General features: G+C 37.9%; 1 protein-coding gene across 2 annotated transcripts in view; it reads right to left on the bottom strand.

The window, feature by feature from the left end:
• Positions 1–11774: 11774 nt before the first annotated feature.
• Positions 11775–22156, bottom strand: part of ARHGAP11A (Rho GTPase activating protein 11A) — a 21927-nt gene continuing 11545 nt past the window's right edge. Inside the window, exons 7-12 of one of the 2 annotated variants that reach the window (XM_072428945.1) lie at positions 19290–19364; positions 18643–18813; positions 17903–18041; positions 17690–17798; positions 16808–16934; positions 11775–15804 (exon numbers count right to left, since the gene is read on the bottom strand). In XM_072428945.1, the coding sequence (XP_072285046.1) occupies positions 14318–15804; positions 16808–16934; positions 17690–17798; positions 17903–18041; positions 18643–18813; positions 19290–19364 (2108 nt within the window). In that variant the 3' untranslated portion in view covers positions 11775–14317. The remainder of the gene's footprint in view (positions 15805–16807; positions 16935–17689; positions 17799–17902; positions 18042–18642; positions 18814–19289; positions 19365–22156) is intronic. The other variant, XM_072428946.1, reaches the window with a different exon arrangement.

The raw sequence follows: 22156 nt of genomic DNA, 5'->3' as shown, positions 1-22156 counted from the left end.
ATGCCAAAATTGGGTCTTCTTGCCAAGATAGAGGCCAATTTGGTATTTACATTGAGCAAGCATATACAGTCCGGGAAATAAGTATTTGATCCCCTGCTGATTTTGTATGTTTGCCCTCTGACAAAGAGATTACCAGTCTCTAGATGTAATGGTAGGTTTATTGTAGCTTTTAGAGATAGAATAACAACAAAAGAACCCTCAAAAACCCAGTGCTCAAAAGTCGGAGCTTGATGTCCATTGTAATGAGTGAAATAAGTATTTGATCCCTCATCAACCAGCAAGATTTTAGGCTCGCAGGTGTCTTCCCTGTATGCAGGTAACAAGCTGAGATTAGGAGCACCCTCTGTAAGGGAGTGCTCCTAATCCAAGCTTGTTACAGTACCTGTATAAAAGACACCTGTCCACAGAAGCAATCAATCAACCAGATTCCAAACTAGCCACCGAGGCCAAGACCAAAGAACTGTCTAAAGATGTCAGGGACAAGATTGTAGACCTACACAAAGCAGGACTGGGCTACAAGACTAGCAGTTTGGTGAGAAGATGAGAACAGTTGGCGCGATAATTCGCAAATAGAAGAAACACAAAATAACTGTCAATCTCCCTCAGTCTGGGGCTCCATGCAAGATCTCCCCACGTGGAGTTGCAATGATCACGTGAACAGTGACAAAGCTACACAGAACTACATGGGGGGAACTTGTCAATGATCTCAGGGCAGCTGGGACCATAGTCACAAGAAAACAATTGGTAACACACTGCGCCATGAAGGCCTGAAATCTTGCAGAGCCTGCAAGGTCCCCCTGCTCAGGACAGCACATGTACAGGCCCGTCTGCAGTTTGCCAATGAACCAGAATGATCCAGAGGAGAGCTGGGTGAAAGTGTTGTGGTCAGATGAGACCAAAATGGGGCTCTTTTGCATCAACTCACTTCGCCGTAATTGGAGGAGGAGGAATGCCGCCTATAACCCCAAAAGCACAATCCCCACCGTCAAACAAGAAGGTGGACACATTATGCTTTGGGGGACAGGACACCTTCAGCGCATTGAAGGGACAATGGATGGGGCCATTTACCGTCAAATCTTGGGTGACCACCTCCTTCCCTCAGCCAGGGCAATGAAAATGGGTCATGGATGGGTATTCAAGCATGAAAATGACCCAAAACACACGGCCAAGGCAACAAAAGAAGTGGCTCAAGAAGAAGCACATGAAGGTCCTGGAGAGGCCTAGACAGTGTCCAAACTAGTTGATAGGAGATCAAATACTTAATTTCACTCATTACAATGCATATCAAGCTTTGACTTTTGAGCACTGGGTTTTTGGGGGTTCTTTTGTTGTTATTCTGTCTCTCACAGCTACAATAAACCTACCATTACAATTTTAGACTGGTCATTTCTTTGTCAGAGGGCAAACGTACAAAATCAGCAGGGGATCAAATACTTATTTCCTGCACTGTATATCCTTGCTCAATGCAAATACCAAATTATTGGCCTCTATCTTGGCAAAGAGAGTATATTTCTTTCCTTCACTGTAGGTCTAAAATTGGACCATATAGTATCATCAGTATCTGGCTTTGGAATCATTCAAATAGCAGGATCTAAAGTGTCACCACCCAATTTACCACCCTCTCTAACTGAAATAAATAATCATATGAAATATGGTGTCAGTTCACTCATATTCTTTATAATACAACGCCATGAATCCATCTGGCCCATGTCTTTTATTAGCTTTAAGGACTTTAATGGTTGTCTTCACTTCAGATGCTGCTACCTTCATCTCCAATTTGTCATACAGGCTTTGAGAAATAGCAGGTAATTGCACCACATTAAAAAATGATTGAATTTGAGTCAATTGAGGGCCAGAGGATGGTACAACATAGTAAGACGTTCTCGGAGTATGTTAACTATTTTAGTAGAATCATTAGTAAGTGTGCTGATTTTTAGGTTTTAGATCTTGGTTCATTGAAATTTTTTCTCAGCTAAAGATGCCAAACACAAATTTTAGGTTTACGTTTTGTTTCTTTAGAAGACAATATGTTCTGGGTGCGCAATAGAAAATATTCAAGCTGATTAAGTAATTCTGTGCATTTTTTATTTTGCTGCATAGCGAATTGGATCAGTTTGCCTCTTAAAACTGTCTTATGCGCACACCATAATATTTCTGGAGAAACATCTTTAGTATCATTTAGCTCAAAATATTCATGCAGAGCATCTAACACCTTCATATGGATAGATTGGTTAGTTAGTAATGTGTTATTGAGCGTCTATTTGAAAGTTATAAATTTCAGCAAAAGTGATGCCATAACCATGAGGTATATGCATCATGGTCTGACCAAATAATGGCCAAAATATCTCATGAAGCAATGGACTGTAAAGTTTGTGCATGTACAAAAACATGATCGATTCTAGTATAGATCTGATGAGGGTGAGAATAGTATGTGTAATCCTGTTTTATTGGATGCAGTTCTCTCCATACATTCACTATAGCCAAACTGTTAGGACAGATTCGTTCACCAAAATTGTAGTTCCAGTTTTTTCCTATCCAATCTAGGCACCAATACCTCATTTGAGTCTCCACACATTATAAGTGTTTCTGACATACGTAGCTATGTTGAAATAAATGAGAGAGAAATGGTAATTGCCTGTTATTAGGTGTATAAAATGAAACTATGGTCACTTGAACATCACATAATTGACCTACTAAAATCAGAAACCTGCCTTCCGGGTCAGCTATCTGATGTTCTACAAAAAAAAAAAAAAAATAGATTTACAAAATCCTAACAAAACACCTCTTTTCTTGACAGATGCATTTGCTAAACAAATTGTCAGATAAGAGGCATGAAAGTACTTTGGGGAAGGATGACACTGAAAAATGTGTCTTCTGTAAGCACAACACATCAGCTTTGTTAAATTTAAAATATTGAAATGCTTTAGAGCGCTTGTTATGTAAATTCAAACCTTGTACATTACAGGAGATAATATGGACACTGACAAAACAGAGGCTGTCAAATACTATTAATGTAATTCCACCAGAATGAAGCACAGAAAATCTCAACACATCATATGCACCATATCTGTTGAAGATCTATGGGTAGATGTCAAACCTGCAGCCTGTGCAAGGAGACCTGAGAATTTTGGGGATTGTAAAACATTCACAAAGGAACGCTGAAAACAATTTTCTGAATCAAACTTAAAACATTACATGTTAGAAACATGCAATATATTTACATTGTATACACATGTATGCTGATTATACTGACTGACTGGAAGCTCAAACATGTTTTATTTTTACTAGTGTACTAAAATGTGAAAATACATTGTAGCCATGTACTTACATTTGCAAACACATGTCTTCATGTGTCGAATGTTGTCGAATGTTCAGACATTCGTTTTCAATTGAAAAAAAATCTAGTAGGTGGGGGAGGTCTTACACAATAGAAAGGGAGATATGGAGTGATGGGAAGTATGAGGGTTTTAAAAGGCAGAAGACGGGTGGGCAAGTTTGAAGAAAAAAAAAATGTTTTTTTTTGGATGTTCTTTTAAATGAACAGAAAGTAGGAGCAAGTTGAATAGGATGAGGAAGACCATTTCAGAAAGTTGTGGCGTCTCTAAAAAAGTCTTGGAGCCGTGTGTGTGATGAGGTTATGAGAGAGGAAGACAATAGTAGGTCATTGGAGGAGCGAAGAGAGAGTCTAGGGGAGTATTTTTCTACCAGGTGAAAAGGTAAGTGGTACAAGAACTGTGGAGGGATTTAAAGGCAAAGCACACAAGCTTGAATTTGATTCTATGGTGAAATGGAAGCCAATGAAGAGAACTACAAAGATGCAGCAGAAGAAGAGCAGTAGAGAGGATGGATGAGTTTGGCTGCAGAAGTCATAGCACTGGTCAACAAACATTTTCTTGCCAAAAAGATTAAAGTCATTTTAGGTTATGTTTGATGCACAGATTCCAAAGATGGTATTGTTTTTGCTAGATTGGCTATAATTTTTGAAATAATTACCTCAATAATAACCTCATAGAAAACTAATGAAACATGAAAATTAAGCAAAATTAAACTAGATATGCCTATGTATACAAAATTAAAATTTTGAAATACCTAATGTCAATATATTCTATATTCAGTATATTTACAGAACTAATCACAGAGAAGTCACTGAAAAACTCAGTTTGTACGATTTCCTTTTATGCTGATGATCAGGACAATAACGTTGAAGGCTCCAGCAGTAGTCTGCCATCATGTGTCTATCCCATCTGCCCTGATACCTATCCATCACCTTTATATCTTGATGGAACCTCTACCCTTGTTCCTCACTGAAATCGCCAAGGTTTTCTGAAAATATTTGCAAATGGTTATGGAGATAGTGCTCATAGTAGTACTCAAATTGTTTAAGTTTAAGAACAAGTTTTGTACCATTTCTTCATAATTTTGTGCTTTATGGTTACCCAAGATGTCCTTGACAACCATGTATCGGTATCGGTCATGTAACTTGTGAAATTTAAATCATTTATCAGTTTTAGAATTTGGGGTCCATCAAAGATTGCTGCTGCTGTTGAGTACTGCTTTTAATTTTTGCAGTACTCAATCCAGAGAAGAATCTACAAATGTATTGGAAGCAATCACCGTCCTTGTTCAGAGCTCTAACAAATTGCTTCATTAATGCCAACTTTATGTGTAGTGGAAGGAGAATGATTTTTTCTGTCAACCATTTGCTCGTTATTGATGTTCGCTGCACTTTTTTTCATGTTTTACCTTGGAGGCCATGTCATTTTTTTTTCCAGCGATCCTGCTTTGCTCCACTATCCCACAAGCAGATAAATCATGGGTTCTTTGAGTATCCACTTTACTGTCTAAGTAGGAAGTTCACTATTTTTCAATCAACACATATGGACCATTTGTGTTCATGATAGCAAAGCTTTTGTAGGACCATTTTGATATTTTCATATTCTTAAGTTTTGTTGAGTGACCAATTGGAATTGATGCATAGCAGTTGCCATTATGCAACAGATTTCAAACTGTCTATGAAAAGCCGCCAGTCTTCTGCTCGGTATTCTGGTACTCCCATATGGGCTAGTAGTCCAGGGATGTTACAACAGTACACAAAGTCTCCATCTTCACTGAAATATGGTAGGAGCGTCACCTCTCTTGTCCTATAAATCGTTATTTTAATTTCCGGTCTAAGACAGTTCTTTTCTTCCAGCCTGGATGCTAAAAGTTCAGATGCTTGTTTTGACAGACTTAGGTCAGGTAATAAATCATTGAGCTCTTCTTGGGAGAACTGCTGGTTTGATGAAACACTTCTTTCATATTCACCTCCACTGCTGGTTTGATGAAACACTTCTTTCATATTCACCTCCACTGCTAACTCCTGGATTACACTCCAAATCCTGTATATCCTCCATGTTGGATACAGGAATATCAGGGAGTGTACCGAACACTGGTTGGGGAACATGCACCATGCGGCACAGGTCGTCTTGCTGATTCCAAATCAGGGTACTCCCACTTGTTTTTCTTGTAACAATTGAAACCTTTCACATTCAGAGCACAAAAATAACAATCATTATGCTGATTTTTGGGCTCTCATCATACCATAGGAACACCAAATTTCAGACTTTTAAGTTTTCCCTTTTTCCACTAATGTAGACACTCTACACAAGTTTTGCATACCATATGGGGCGCCCAATACTTATCTTGGTCTCCAAGTTTAATACCAAAATATGCAAGATATGCTTGTTTCACAAATTCTGTAATTTTGTTGCTGGTAATATTCACCACAAATGTAAAATACATTAGGGTCATTTAAACAACTTCTTTTTGAAGAAAAAGAAAATTAATGGAAAAAAATAAAGGCAAATTTCATGAAAATAATGCTACATTTAATATATAAAATGCAAAACATTGATGTAAGTAAGGATTGATAATAATATGCTGTGTTAACATTTGTTGGTAAAATCGTCTATTCCGATTCCTGTAAAACAAGAACTAGAGCCAGTTGAATGAAATGGATGTAATTTCTGGATTCAGCAGACCTGCAAGTGGTGCAATCTCCGGCAAGTGGAATTTTTTTTTTTTGTTGAGCTGTGTAATACATTGTAAAGGAGAGAGTCGGGTTAGTGGAATACCAGAGAGGAGAATGTTACAGTAGTCCAGAAGGGAGATAAGAGCGTGTACAAGGAGTTTGGTGGTCTCTGGAGACAGATAGGGCCAGATTTTGGAGATGATGAGCAGGTAAAAGTGACAGGACCTGGAAATGTTCTGAATATGAGGGATAAATGGGATGGCCGACACCAGGACAAGGTGCCTTAGGGGAGGGACATATAACAGTGTTGTTAACCGTTAGTAATATGACAGGGGGAGATTTGGAATTTGAGGGGGGGAAGAAGATGAGTTCAGTTTTATCCAGTTAGAGTTTCAGAAATCTGTCACACATCCATGGCGAGATGACCGACAGGCAGTATGAAACCTTGTCCAGGACTCAAGAAGACAAGTCAGGGGTGAACAGATAGATTTGAGTGTCATCAGCATACAGATGGTACTTTAAACCAAAGGAGGATATGAGACTACTGAGTGAGGAGGATTACGCACTTACAATATTTTCTTCCAATTTTACAAAATATCTTTACTATACATAAGGGTGGCCTTTAGTTGGCACCACTGTCCACGACCATTTTTTAGGAGATACAGTTTTTTGTTTCAATCGTTTCCGGGGATGCAGTTTTAATGAAAATAATATTTCAGTCAGATGAGTTACAAATCACTTTTAATTTCAAGAATGGGAAAAAAATAAAATTAATTTACAACTTTTATTTTTGCAGGCAAGATTACATAAAGATAAAGTTTAGTGCAAAGATGCTTGTTACTAACATGATATTATCAATATTGTAGAAGGTAACCTCCAATGCCAAATTCAGAGGATATTTGGTATCATGTACCTCAATAAATAGACCTGGATGGGGCTGTCAATATTTGTATTGCTGCAGATTTTTGTCATTTTATGTGGGATCCAAGCCAAGTGTGTCCTGGAAGTTTAGGTCAGGTAGATCTGAGCCAGGAGGCTAAATTTTTTATATATATATATATATATATATATATATATATATAGATTATCTATATTTATAGATATATATATATATATATCACATCCCCTAACCGAGGTATGTTTTTTTTTCACGTTTCTTACATTGTGAAGTCCAGGTACCTTAACAACACTGTTTCCTCTGATGATCCAACTCCTGTTGTCCCCCTTCACTAATGTAACACTGTGTTGAACTATTACATAACCTCAGCACTGGGCAACCAAAAAAAAAAAAAGGACTCATTGGAATGTAGACAAAAGAAGAATGTTTAGAGCCTATGTGGTATATTCCTGCAGATTTAGGCAAATAAAACAGGCTTTAAATTTAGGGTTTTCATATTTTGGCCAGCGGTCAGTTCGGAGGGGTGAGAGGGTGATGTCAAAGAGTAATCATCAGCATTCTGGAAATGGGATTCAATAACTGATGCACACAGTTTTGACCAAATAAATGCTTTAGCTGTGGGATAATAAGTATTATTCAAGAAAAAAAAATAAAATTAAACATAGAAGATATTCTAACTAGGAATTAAAGTCTAAACAAAGTTGATCTTTCACACTTATACCTGGATGCTAGTGCCTATTACTTGGGATAGGATTATCCTGCTGCGGTTTTGGATTTGTATCCTAAACACATAAATAAAAAAACAAGAACAAAGAATCATTTTATACATTTTTGCAACATGTGGGTGGACCTGGGAGCACAGCAGAAAAAAATCTTGCCATTTGTGATATACTATACAAATCCACCAAAAACCTAAATTTTACATTATTGGTCTTGAACTGCTAACCTCTACAGTTTTTCATAGAATGGACCTAATTTAAAAAAAATGACATGTCTATAATTGTCCTATTACACTTCCACATAAACTTCCAGAATATTGTAGGTGAATACCCTTAAAGTCTTTCTCAAACTTTTTATTATGGGGGGGCCCCCTTGAAATAACTTTCAGGTCATAGTGAACCCCTGCTATAATTACTATATCCACAACACACAGTATGTTAGTGTGATGGTCAAGTGTGAAGAATGTCTCTTACATTGCTGGCCACCCTTAGGAAGCTGAAAATATCATTGCCCATGCGTGGTATAATGACTGTACATAAACAATCTATTTTATTGTCAGCAGTAACTGACCTGAAAGGCAAATTGTTTCCATTGCTCCTGGGATAACCACTTCACATACGGAAAAGGGATGGGCCAGCTGCAGGAACCTAGAAAAAATAGTAAGTTACTAAAGATATTGGCAACAAAGATGGTAGATGGCATATGCAGCAGAAGAGTCTTCGATGAGAAGAGTACAACTCAGGATTCGCTGTGCTGGTAGTATGGTAATGCTAGACAAGTGCTGGAAATGTATGACAGTGAGGGGTAGGGGTGGCAGGTCTGCTTTACATTGGTTGGCCATGGTCAACTTTTCTTACCCAGTAGATTAGCAAGAGTTTTGCCCAACATCATTTTTTTTTTTGAACGGGACCCCAATACCCTTTCACAACACAGCTGTGTTGCAGTGCACCTTAGCACCCAGTGCTAGGTGCATTACCATATTGTGCGGCATTCCTAAAAAATGTTGATTAAATGCCCCTCAATGGGGTCAGTAGGCCTAGGTGGGGGGGAGGGCATCTGCCATTATCACCCCATTTAGTCATAAGCCAAAGCTGCATCTGACTCACTGCTTGCTCACCTACTTATGCTGTGGAGACAACTCATGAAGTCCTTACTAAACTACTTCCACAAAGCCTTTTCATCCACCTCGTTAATTAGGATAGGCACAATGGGGCCGATTTATTAAAGCTCGCCACAGCTATAGAGGATACACTTTTATCAGTGAACCTGGGTAATCCAGCAAACCTGGAATGGATTTCTTAAAAGCCATTTGTTACCAAATGTTTTCAAATCCAGGACAAAACAATTCCAGGTTTGTTGGATCACTCAGCTTCACAAATGAAAGTGTATCTTCTCTAGCCTTGGAGAGCTTTGATAAATCAGGCCCAATGTATTGTGCCTTGTCATCTTTTTTAAAGAAATTTTACATAACTGTGCACAAATATCCTTTATTTACATGACTACTTTCAGGACATGCAAAATTGCTATTTTTAATTTAGGGAGATAAAAAAAAAGCACATATGCGATCTCAGAATTACACATGCCAAATGAGATTTTACCCAACTCTGCATAGTGTAAAAGGGTTTAGACAGTTTTCTTTATGATAATCCCCAAGAGGTGGTTGGATACTTTACTTCATTTTCTGCAACTTTGCCATTTTAATTTTGCTTAGACACTAACTCCAGGCCATTATGCTACTGATAAGGAGGACAACTGCATCATCTGTGGGCAACTGGCACTATTAACGGCTGGTTATTTGACTGGTATTGTTATTATGTTCTAATACTTGCACTGACTTTTGCTACTTAACCAACTTACTTGATTATAATGCTGGTGAAGAAGTTTGTCCTATGTTTCTCCATTTGATCCATCATAGTTGTTTACCTGCACTCTTTACATTTCTTCAATTTGTAACAATTTCATCAGATTGATCCTTTCATCATATGGTTGCTGGGTGGATTGTGTAGTTACAGACGTGTATCTTATATTTTATGTCAATTTTTATACCTGTAACTGTTCTTTCCTATGTTTTCTTTATCATTTGTACCTTTGCAGTTTACATTAGTTAAGTTTAGATCAGGACATCAAAGTAATTTTTTCTGCTTGGGAGTTTATGGTGTCACAGGCCCTTCGCTTCATACAGATGTCTGATGGACATCAGAGGATTGTCACTGGCTATTTTTGTTTATGTTAGGTGGCCTTGCTGACAAATTAAAACAATCCAAATATATAGCTCATGCTTTAAAAAAGGTATATTGTTTGTAAGAAAACTACCTTAAATGGTTTAATGTGCAGTACCTTTTTTGTTCAACAAACTTCACCCTCCCCCCCCCCCCCGAGTTTCTTAATTTTTGTTCTAGAAGTGTTATTACATTTGCAAACCAGAGAATCGTGATGTTTTCTTCTGTACAAAAGGTATTCCTTTGTTATATGTGAAATAAGGAGCAATGTGCATCCCACAAAGTATCAGGAATTGCAAAAGTTCCTTATGCAGTTTCAAAGTGTATCCCTACTGTTTTGAAGGTGACTTAAGTGTCACCCAGAGATCATTTTTTACCACAGTCTTTGGATCCATACCTTACACCAAAATTTGCTACCTTGCTGGATACTACAGAGGAATAGAAATCCTCATTTAAAGTAATATACCTGCTATTCTAGAATCCACAAATCATACTCTCACATTGAGTTTAGTGACTTGGAATTTTTAGACTATGTGATACCTATTATTTTTTTTTTAATATTTACCATCATTATTGCTTTGCAAGATATCTCAGACCAATCCCCACTTTTTTTAGACAGACTTTTCAGTCTGTTCATGGAAAATGAATTCACTTTGCCATCTGATATAAGCACTTATCATTCCCTTCACAAGTTCTTTTATTAGAGACAGCCCTGGGCTGGCTGTGATCTGGAACACTTGCAGATCTTCATGGCCATTATATTTTCCATATTACTGCCTTTAGGAGTTCCTCGCAGGTGGAGGAGCAACCCAACCCCCAGTTAATGCAGTCACAGAAGAAGGGTTATAATATATACTGCTGAGCTACCTTGACTAAAGCGCAATGTTCCTCAGAACTTTGGTACCGTAAAAAGGCCCTTAGAACACTGCACTATGCCTATACCCACGCAGGAATTATTTATTTAGATACTATTCCCTTTCCTACTCTGCCAGAATATCAAAATCTAATTGAGCTGCATATAACCTTAGATGAACTTACTGCTGCTTATTACCCCAAGAAGGTGCAAGGCCCGAAAGAGGAAGTGAACTGAAAAATGCAGAAAAAACAAAAATCCACTCCCCTTCACTCCCGCAGTGCAATCAGGTATCCGGCAACGCGTTGGGTCCTGCATCATCCCGGTATCGGTTTTGAAAGTATATAGAATATATACTAGCCTTAGGTAAAGTGAGAATTGACTCAAACTATATTATACTGTTTTTAAAATGACTAACTCAGTTATTTGTGTTCTTTACTTCGGTTCCTGGAGGCGCCTTGGCCTTGCACCTGGTCAAGTGAAACCAGATAGGAAGACCATAGAAACTGCCAGCAGATAAGGAGACCATGGAAACTACAACCCCCCCAAGAAAACCAAATAAAAGTGGAATGTACAGTGGCAGTAAAAAGCAAAATAATAATTCGTCTGTCTTCAGGCAAATTAAAGAAGAGACCAGCCCAGAATTGGATGACCAGTGACACAAGGAACTGAAGTAGATAAAATAATAGATTTTTGCTTAAGTTTTCAGAGACTCCTTTAGACAGAGGAAAGGACAGTCCTAACGTCTATTGCCTTGTCTGTTGTGAGTTTCCAACGCGTGAATAAAACCTTGATTCTTTACTATACCTCAGAAGTTGTGGTGAATAACTGTCAACTTACCATTGACACGGTCTACAAGCCGGTGTGCCTGGTGATGCCATCTTCACCTCTTCTTCCTACGTCACCCAACACAGGCCATTGACCCTCTCCCTTCCAATTTATCTCATACTCCCTGTGTCTTTACCTTTCAATATTTAGGGATACTAGTCTCTCCTGAAATTTATTATAGATCTTTCATTTGGGTGCACCACACACATCTTTTGACATCCTTATTACAGAAAGAAGCCAACACAATGCAAAGCACATTTTTTTATTTTACCCTCAGGCTTAAAGATACAACTGATGAGTTAATAGCAGTTAACAAATAGGCTTGCAAAAGTACCAATCAACCTAAAATTCAAATAACACAGCAAGTATTAATAGAACTCATAGCTAGCCTTCCCTCGCTGTAATAAAGTACTAAGTAGGTTTGTTCAGAAAATGTATGCTTTACTGAAGGAAAAACAAAAATCTTGTGCAATTCTCAAGAAACCAATACACAAGCATGAAATTCAATCAAGCTTCCAATTTTTTCGATCACTACAGTCAGACACAGATTTACACAAAACATTGTTGAGCTGCCAAAAAAACCTGCAAGAATGAACAGTTGTAGATTTATCATTTACTAACCATACCATATTAGAATATAACATTTGCTTTGTGTTCAATAGAACAGGATTGTATTGATGGTAAATATAAGTTCTGATCACATTGCAGCCTTTCCTAGGGAATTGGATTTAACCCTGTGAAGCTAAAAGCATGTTTTGAGCTTTGTGGCCCAGGTCATGATTCTTGGATGGGTAAGAGGGCAGTTACTGGTGGCATCCCCCAGCTCAGCCCAGCAGTATATAGAAAAAAAGCTGTGCTGGGGGTTCCCATAAATAATGCAGTGTAAACAGTCCTAAAGCTCTTGCAATGGTCAGTCTATGATATGCAAGACCAGACATACATTTGGAATTGTACTTTAGGAATAATCCAAAAAGGGAGGGAAGTATACTTACATGCTCAGTCATTAGGAAATAAATACAACTATACAAATCACTCACCAAAAACTACATTGATCAGTCATCCGATAGATTTTTCTATTTACAATAAAAACGTTTAAAAGCCAACTGAAAAACGTTTCTGGTTGTAAGCGGTCAGGCAAAATACCAGTCAGAATTAAAGCCGCTAATCATTTCAAGTGATCATTAAAACATAAAATTAAAACATAAAATTAAGACATAAAATGAGAGCTATAAGGCAAAAAACAGAAATACACAACTACTACTTACTGCACTGAGAAGGAAAGAAACCGTAAGCTATACATTGTTAAGGAGAGAACTCCACTTACTCTGGCTTTGTGATTACACGAACAAACCAGTTTTGGTTGTAAATCATAGTCCTATACAAATTACGTACTGGAGCATTTAAATTTAGGGCTCATAAAACAAAATTGTGTGTTGCACAATAACAGCATGGTAGAAACAAGTTCGTTCATTTATACGGTGATGAATTCTCTGATCACTGTTTCATTATATTTAATTCAAGGTTTTAATATCCCAGAACAATGATCCTACCTTTCTACTGCATGTAAGAATAGGTGTATAAATGTCTCACTGCAGCTACAAGAGAAATACATCAACCTTTATGTATGATTTTTTTTTACTGAACCTGTTAATCTTGGCCAGTTGCTCTACAGGCTAACTTGTGTTCCCCCCAGCCCCTTTTAGCTGGGTGCACAACCCGGCAGTTTTCTGTAGTCACCAGGCTGGGCTTCGTATAGATTGAGAGGTCAGTGAAAGTTAGCAATCAACCAGGTCTGCTGGGGGGAGCTGTTCTTAATTTATCCTAAATTTATACTTATATCAAGTTTTTCACATCTTGTCTGCCCCCTTTTCACTATCCGAATGCAGCTGCCCCCCACTCAGCTGAGAAAAATTTCAGGGGAGAACAAACTGCTGAGTATTTGAAGGGGACATCACAAACAGTTGTCACATTCAGAGCAACTAACATGAAGAACTCAATAAATTAATAATTTAGGAGTTAGCAAAGTATTTTCATACCTACAGCAAGATTAAACAGATTTCAATCATGGCATTCATGGTGGCTTTCATGGCGTGGCATTGCAGCATTTTTTTTACACAACACTGCCAAGCCTTGCAGATTCATGTGATAAAGGCACTTTATGTTATTAAGAATAAGGAAAGAGGATAAAAAGAATGTGAAGCACCTTCTTAAGGTTTGGCAAATATAAAAGCACCACCAGAAAATACATAGGAAACTAGGATATATAACCACAAGAACAGTCCATATATTTTACCTCAAGAGAATTGCTATATTAAATTGTATATTTACAGTAAATACAATTTAATAAAATACTGAATAGAGATCACCTCCCAAATGGCAAAATGAAGCAGCACTACCCGTGTATACAGTAAGACATTTAAAACAGTTGCCAAGCACAAGATTCAAGTTTTAGATCTTTAGGAAAAAAAGAACAGTTTGCTCAGTCATACTTCAACTGTGTCTACCAAGAACAATTAAATATCCACAGCGAAAGTGCTTGAAGGTGATTACTGTTGCACTGTGAGGAACACTGCACAATATTCAAAACTTTAAAATCGTTAAAACAAATGTTAAACCAATTTCTGTTCCATACATGTTCAAGGTGCTTTTGGAAGAGATGTGTAAAGTACACCATATTTAGGTGCATTGGTTTGCATGTTGCCATGCATGTAAACAGAATCCACTTTTCCAGCAGTAAAAAAAAAAGAGGCAAAGCCAGCAAAGCTAAGTCAATACAAGAAACACAGCCCTTATAAATCTAAAGGTTTGCTCGCTGGCAAAAAAGCTACTTTTCCTATTGGATTCTTTGGAGATCCTCTATAACGGTTATGCCCTCTATTAGACAGGATTCTTAATGCATTATTTGGGGTATTCATGGAAAGATCAGGTTTTACACACATGGGTCTGGAGAGCTCTTGATTTGTTAGGTCTTCCAACACAGACTTTACTGGGTTTACAGAGGAGAGCATTGAAGTAGGTGCATTGGCAGATGTATGCTTGGAAAACCTGGAACTGGGTCCTCGAATTGAAACTGTAGATAACTGCTCATATGAGGTAGAGTTCTCCTGACTACCTGCAGAGAAAAGCCCATGGCTTGAACGAGTTAAGGAGAGTTCTGATGACAGGGATCCATCACAACTGACAGATTTCACCATAGGTGAGCCAACTGCACCTTCTTTTGTCTGACTGTTGTCTACATGCCGCTTAACCTCCGAAAGGGAATTTATACGTCGGACAGACTGACGTACAGGTGTACGCTGGAATTTAATAGGGGTCTTTGCTTTGTGGACATTGCGGTCGTTTAAGCACAGTCTATTGAAGTGCTTTATCTGATCAGACACTCGGCTGGATCTACGAACTGGTGCTGAATGAATATCCTGAGAAATGTGTGAAGAATTCTCTTCTTTAGGCACTGGAATAGGCTCATTATTTTCTGATTTTAACATTCCCACAGCTTTTTTAGAAGCTGAATAATCTGACTTTGATAAATTCTCACTTCTGGACTCAAATCCACTTAGGTCACATTCTAGCTTGTCATGTGAGGTTTTGATCAAATTCATAGAATCAGCATCGGTTTCTTCCACAATCTTCAAAAAAATTTGTGGTGAATCCTGTTGTGCAATTATTTCCAAGCTTTTGACTGGAGTTTGTAGGGCAGTTGAATCCTTTTCAACATTTTCAAAGATTCCTTCTGGTGAATTCTCATTGATATCACATTCACAGCCTTGGATAGACCTAACTGGAAGGTCAAACTCCGTTTGTGGCTTAGATGTGCACCTATTGTGATCAATGCCAACTTCTGACCCAGTGATCAATGTTTTGGATTTTATTTGAGACTGGGAAACAAATGCAGGAGATTCTGGTGCTGAAGACTTAGTACATCCAACAAATGCACTCAGATCACTTCCAGATTCTGTGAATGCTCGTGTAATCCTGCGCACCGTGTTCTGTGCTTGACAATCATCATCCCCACACAAAGAGTCTTCACTCTGGTCGTTTTCTTTGCTATAGTTGCCAGCTATTGACTTTATCTCTTTTGGTATGGCAGGGGGTTTCCCAGTTACAAGAACAGGCTCAGAATAGCAGTTTCCAGCATACAGATATCCTGATAAAGGTGTCCCATCATCACAGTCCTCACCTAATTGATGAGGTCCTGTCCAGGACATGCGATGATTTGAGTCATCTAACTTTTTGGGCGTTAGCAAGTTCTCTTCAGATTTGCTTATTTTCTTTCCATCTATAAAAGAAAAAAAAAATGTTATGCCAAAATCGGATGTAAATTGTAAAATTTTTCCACGGTACCAGGTAGGCAAGTGCAATTTATTTTGTGGAAAATTCATAGTATAGAATCACTAGTCAGATAGTAGCCCATTGAAAGGACAATGTGACCGAAGTGATCACTTTTTACCCAGCTGACTCCACTGAAGTTTGATGAAATCATTGCATCGTATAAAAGTGGACCTGTACATCGACTGTAGATCAATTACACTGCAATAATATCAATGGAAAATTGATAGTGTATGCCTATTACACATTTAGTTTTAAAATCATCATTCAATAAACCTTGGCGCCGAACCAAGTAAGAGTTTCCTATTAGTGGTAGCATTGAAACAAATGGAGCCCTAAATTAAATGAATCTGAATGAGTCCGTGACTAACCCCACCCATAAAGCTTCTTTAATAGCACAGTTTGCAATCAAAGACTATAGCACTGCCCAGTATTCAGAAAAGCATACCAGGACCATTAACAGATCTAGAAATACCAGTATACTTATCATACAGAGACAATGTTCTTGCCGTTTTACATGGTATCCTAAAGTTATCAACTTCCCTTTGCAAGGATTCCCTTCGCCTAGAGCCAATCTGCAACTTATGCAATAGGAAGCATGATAGTGGATTGTGCAATCAGATTCCAGATTAGATTTTATGGTAATTGTGCAAGTGCAAGAGATTTCAGTCTCTGTGCTGTGAGTTCAGAGCATCACTTGTTTGATGTTTTGTTGCGAAATATGAGACATTAAAAATGCCATTAAGTGTAATTTTTAGCTACTGTACTTGGAAGCATGCTATAGTTTGTAGGTGTTTCAAACTTTTCCTCAAAAGGTGGGAATTTAGGGTACCATCCATTATGATCCTCAAAAGAAACATTACCAGAGATGATGAATAATTTTTAATTACTTGAAAAGTCAAACATTTACACCATAACTGAAAATATGCAGTTGTAGCAACCTTAACTCTTACCTGCACTTACAAATGGACTTTTAGCTGGAGAAGCATCCAATTTGTTACCAAGAATTGGCAATTCTTGTGAGTTAGCCAGTCTCCAGCCAATGTTTTGAGAACGAATGCTGGAAGGAAAGCCTGTGTTCTAGAATAAATGCAAAATGAGGTTGATAAGAAAACAGTGCATGTCCTACCAAAAACAAAGGGACCTCCCCAAAAAGAATGTAAACAGCACCCTTTACTCTAAGCTCCAGAGGATAAAAAAAAAATACATCCATACACATATAAACTGAAAATACTTTTTGAACAATAAACCACGATTAATGTTGATGTTAATTGCTGCTTATTGTGACGATCAATTCATAGAATAAAATGTTTGCACACTACTGCTATGAAATACAATTTTAGGCCACCTTTCTACGTTTAGCCTGATATTGGAGGGTTAGGCATTAGCAGCAGTTCTCTCTGCTTAAAGTTCCAACTTTTAGTACCACGTGCATACTGGAACCACTAACAAAAAATGGAATAGAGAATTTTCTAAAAAAAATATTTAGTAGATTTTTCCACAATAACTGGAACTATAAAACCAAAAACAAATAAAGCGACCATTAAACTGAACAGTGTTAGGATAAACTCATAATGCCAGAAATGTTCAAGACGTTGTAGCTAAGGTTTTTCAAGGTCTATGTAATCTATGTAAATAGGAGGACCATGGAAGTTAAAGCACAATGCGAAATTACTCAAGCTTGTGATATATTCCTGAAACTTTGCACAAGCTTACTATTGGAAACTTAAAATCAGTTTAATTTATTTTCCTTAATACTGGTAGCACTTTACCATTAGATTAATCATCTATTACTAAGATGTTTGAGTCGACAAGAGTATTTTTAAGCCACTTACCACTTCTTTGCTACTTTTTCCAAGACTAAACCGAAGGCGAAGCGATCTGCGCACCATCTCTTTGCGACTTATTTTAGGGGAGAAGCAGCCTGTTTTTCCTGACTCCACTCTTACATAAGTAGAAAACAGAATTACAAAACTAATATCTAAAAAATATATTACAATCCACTGACCAAGAGCACAATAGTAAAGAGCATTCACATAAGCAATTACCTTTGTACTTTCCTGTTCTCAAATCTCTTGCTGCGTCTCAAGTTACTAGAGCTGGAAAGGTGCTTGCTGCCAGAGACAGATGGCGAAAAAACGTTTTCTGAGGTTTCAAATGAAACACAAGGGCTTCCTTCCGTCCGAGCTTAAAAGAGAACAAAAAGAATGTATGTTATGTATGTATGTATGTTAAACACATGAAATATTGTGTTTCATGAAAAAATACAGTCTGGTTAATTATAACTGAGCTACAGATATCTTCTAAAAATATTTCAAAAAGTTGTTCAACAGGCAAAAAAAAAAAAAACTAGGAACAATAAAATAACAAGTATTTAAGAAAAAAAATATTTATACACACACACACACACACACACACGTATATTTATATATATATATATATATATATATATATATTTTTTTTTTTATTTTTTTTTTTTAAGAGCAAATTCACCTGTAAAATGCCTTCCTGCACAAGCAGAGGCAACAACAGCAAATTCACCTACCAACAAGGAAGAGGTAGCAACAGTAAACCTACCACTCCCCAAAATATATTAGCAGAATTTTGATATAGAAAATAGTTCTAACTGCCTTCCAGGGGTTACACTCTAAACCCCCCTTCATGTTACAAAAGACAACTGTTACCTGGGGGTGGGTTTGCTTTCTTTTGAAACAAATCTGTTTGTGAGTGGACACATTTTACAGTCTTTTCAACGTATTAGCTACGCAACAATAACACAGCTACTTACCAGAAGATGGTGTGGACCCACCACCAAAGAGACTACTGGGTAACAGCTCAAAATTTAGGTTCTGTTTTATCGATTTCCTTTTCTTGTTTGAAATTCCCTGCACAGAATCCAAAGGAAGTTTTCTTTTGGAGCTTGGAGTAAGTACTAAAGGTGTCACCATGGAACTAAAAACTAGGAGAAAAAGCATAAATAAGAGACCTTTTATTTTGCTTGCAACAATAAGAAATGCTGTAAAGTGGATGATGAAGCTGCTAATATTAGACATGTTAGAAGCAGATTCAACTTTAATGCAATTTGATTAGCTTGAAGAAAGTGTTAAAAAGCATCTTCCAAGTATAGAATTCAAGCATGATACGATAATAAAATGCAAGCGTTTTGCGTTCTTCTGTAGTATCAGAAAAATTGAAGACATGAAAAGGTTTCAGATACATTCAGAATGTAATTTTTTCTTTACTAAAAACAATTCCTAAATATTCTCTTGTCAGTCCATGAAGTTATTCAACAACATGAGTTTATAAAGCAGAACACTGAAAGTATCTGAATGTAGTTGAAACCCTTCCTGTTTCAGGTTATCATGCCTTAAAGGTAGCCCATGCATGAAAAATAAATGCTACTTGTATTGTGGCCATTATTTAGCAAATACCTACCAGTCCTGTCTGGCTGGGGAGTAGATGTAGGTGTTCTATTAGTTTTAAGTTTATTCAATGCGCCACTAACAAAATCTGAAATGCAAGACATGAACTAAGCAATCTTCCACGAAAAGTAGACTACAAGGGTCACAAATTAAACTATATCTCCAAACAGCTGTACTATCTAAAACTTGTCAATGTCTGAATATTCTTTTAGGTTGCTCCCTGTAGTCCAACAAGAGCAATAACAGCTGACAAACCCAAAGCAACATCTGCAAATAATAGAGAGACTCAGGTATTGTTAGCTAAGATATTATCCTTGTCTCCACCAGAAAAGTGTTTCACATCAGCTGTATTGTCCGGGAGTGCTGGCACAGGGAATTTCAAGTAAAATTGAAGCAATTTATTAATTTGAAAAAGCCAGTCAAATATTTGATATAGCCAACAATACACAGAGTATTAGGAAAGAAACAAGTAAATTACAGAATTCAATATTGTGTAAACGGCCAACATGATCGAATGGCTGAATTTAGAAAACCAAACTGAGGCAGCTGTTGTGCAAAAAAAAAACAAAAGACAAAAAAAAAAACAAAATGCAATAGGTACATAAAATTCAGTACTGGAGACCACCACCACAGGTTAAAAGCATTTAAAATTACCAAATGTATCAATGCAGCTACACATGCAGTCTGCTGTTACAGAAGGTCCAAACAGAATATTCAGCAGTCAGTATAGTACTACAATTGATTTCATTATTTCATATTTAGACACCATTAAGAGAGCACAGCTCCACCATATATACCGTTTCCTGGAAAATAATACACATACAAGAGGTGCTCATTTAAAGAAAGCGATATTGCTAGAAATGAGAAATTGGGGCCAATAGTTCTAAGGAAATGGAGTCACAAGAAATTCAAGATGGAATTGAGGGTTTCGAGAGTTATGATGATATGACTCAGTTATCCCCAGAGGTTTTTAGCCGGTTGCTCCGCCCGTCTGATTTGAATACCCCGCCCAGCTCTCCTCGCAGCTCTCATCATGCTCGGATGCACAGATCTCAGTGAGGCTGCTCTGTGTCATCCGTTCAGAGGATTGCTGCTGCCGATGAGAGGTGAGCACACACAGTTCAGCCTTCATGTGAAGGAGACACAGGCAGCCCCGCCCCCATCTCATAGCACGAGCTCTGCGCTCCACCTCTAGCTCTGCGTGTGAATTCTGCATCCTCACAGCTCTGTGTGTACAAACCTCCATATCTCCTAAACTGTATGTCACAATGACCTGTAATTTTCAGGGTGTACAGGGGACCCTCAGATACTAGTTACCACAATTTCAGCCCCCCTGCTTTAAAGAATTTCAAGATATGGGGGGTCAAAAATGTAAAAAGTTATGAAAAATGAACTTTGGGGTTGCTGTTTTAGGGGAAAGTGCAACTAGGAGTCCTAAATTGAAAGTGCAAATTGGGGACCCCGGAGCCACTACTATAGCAAGGAGCATTGTGGTGGGGCCCCCAAATATTTACCTACCTGTCACAAATCATTACCTATGAAACTACCGTCTGCTTCTCTTCTTTGTACACCAATTTCTCTGAGGTGGGGGTACAAAACTGAAAATATAGGTGCAAGTGGCAGGCACATTCTCCCCTTACAATCTCATTACTACAGCATCATTAGAACATAAAACACGCTGCCCATTAAAATGGGCCTCCCTGCCCTGTTACACATTCCTGTCCACTTATCTAACATTCTGAACTTCAATTGGGGAATGGGGAGGTGTAAGAAACCAAAAATATAGGTACAAGTGGGGAACATCTGTGACGAACATCCCCAAAAACTTCATCACTATGGCATCATTAGAAAATGAACTCTGCCCACTAAATGTTATTGAGGTTGAGGTACAGGAAGGTTACAGTCATGTGTAACAAGGAAGTGCATTTTGATGGACAGTTTTTTTTTTAATGTTGTAATGATGCCATGGTGATGAAAGGTGATCGCCACACGTGTCTCCCACTTCCACCTATATTTTTGTTTCCCTGCACCTCTTAATTCTGGAGAAATTGGGGTTTGAGGTAAAATGCAGACAGATATGTGTAACAGAGCAGGGGGCACATTTTGCTAGGTAGAGATTTATGTTCTCATAATGCCATACTAATTACATTTTAGAAAGGTTTAGCCACAAGTGTCCCCCACTTGCACCTACACAGTTTCAGTTTCCTATGCCTTCACGTTTACCCTAAAAATTTCAAGTTGGTTGTATCAACGGTTTAGGAATTAAGAAGGTTTGAACACAGCGAGATGTTAGGCTGCAGAATATGACAAGCAGCTTTTACACTCACATTGCTATCACACTGCGCTGCTGATGACATTACACACTGCGGATAAACTTCAGAGACAGTGTATTAATATAGAATATGTACAGTGATGAGAGGGGGTCACTGTCTGTCTTGTCCCCCATCTGATATCACATGCATGATGCTATTAAAGCATCGCCACATTTTTAACATTACATTAAAGATTGACTTTCTCTGTTATGTAATGGAAAAATGTGCGTTTTGTTCAATCAAGTGTTCAATCTAATGCAGGCGCAGTGCAAGGCAGCATTGGACGTAAAAGTGAGCATTAGAGAGAAGGTGGAAGCTGAGCCAGCATGGGCCTGCTGGGTTAATTTTGTAAAAGAATCAAGTGAAAAAAAAAAATGTTTTCACAAAAGTTCACTTTAACTAAATATAGACACAGGGGCACATCTGAAGTTAGGCTGAATTCACACCGGCAGTTAGGTTACATTTGTCCATTCCTCATGCCAGGAACCACTGCTGCTTAAAAAAACTTCTAGCTCTAAAAAAAGCCCAGCACTTGCCGCCTGTTACCAATCCTAGGTGCCCAGCACTT

The sequence above is a fragment of the Pyxicephalus adspersus genome, chromosome 12 (genome assembly GCF_032062135.1).
Source record: "Pyxicephalus adspersus chromosome 12, UCB_Pads_2.0, whole genome shotgun sequence".
Classification (NCBI taxonomy): Eukaryota; Metazoa; Chordata; class Amphibia; order Anura; family Pyxicephalidae; genus Pyxicephalus; species Pyxicephalus adspersus.
Note: the sequence above shows the minus strand (reverse complement) of the source record. Positions and strands in the feature narration are given on the sequence as shown.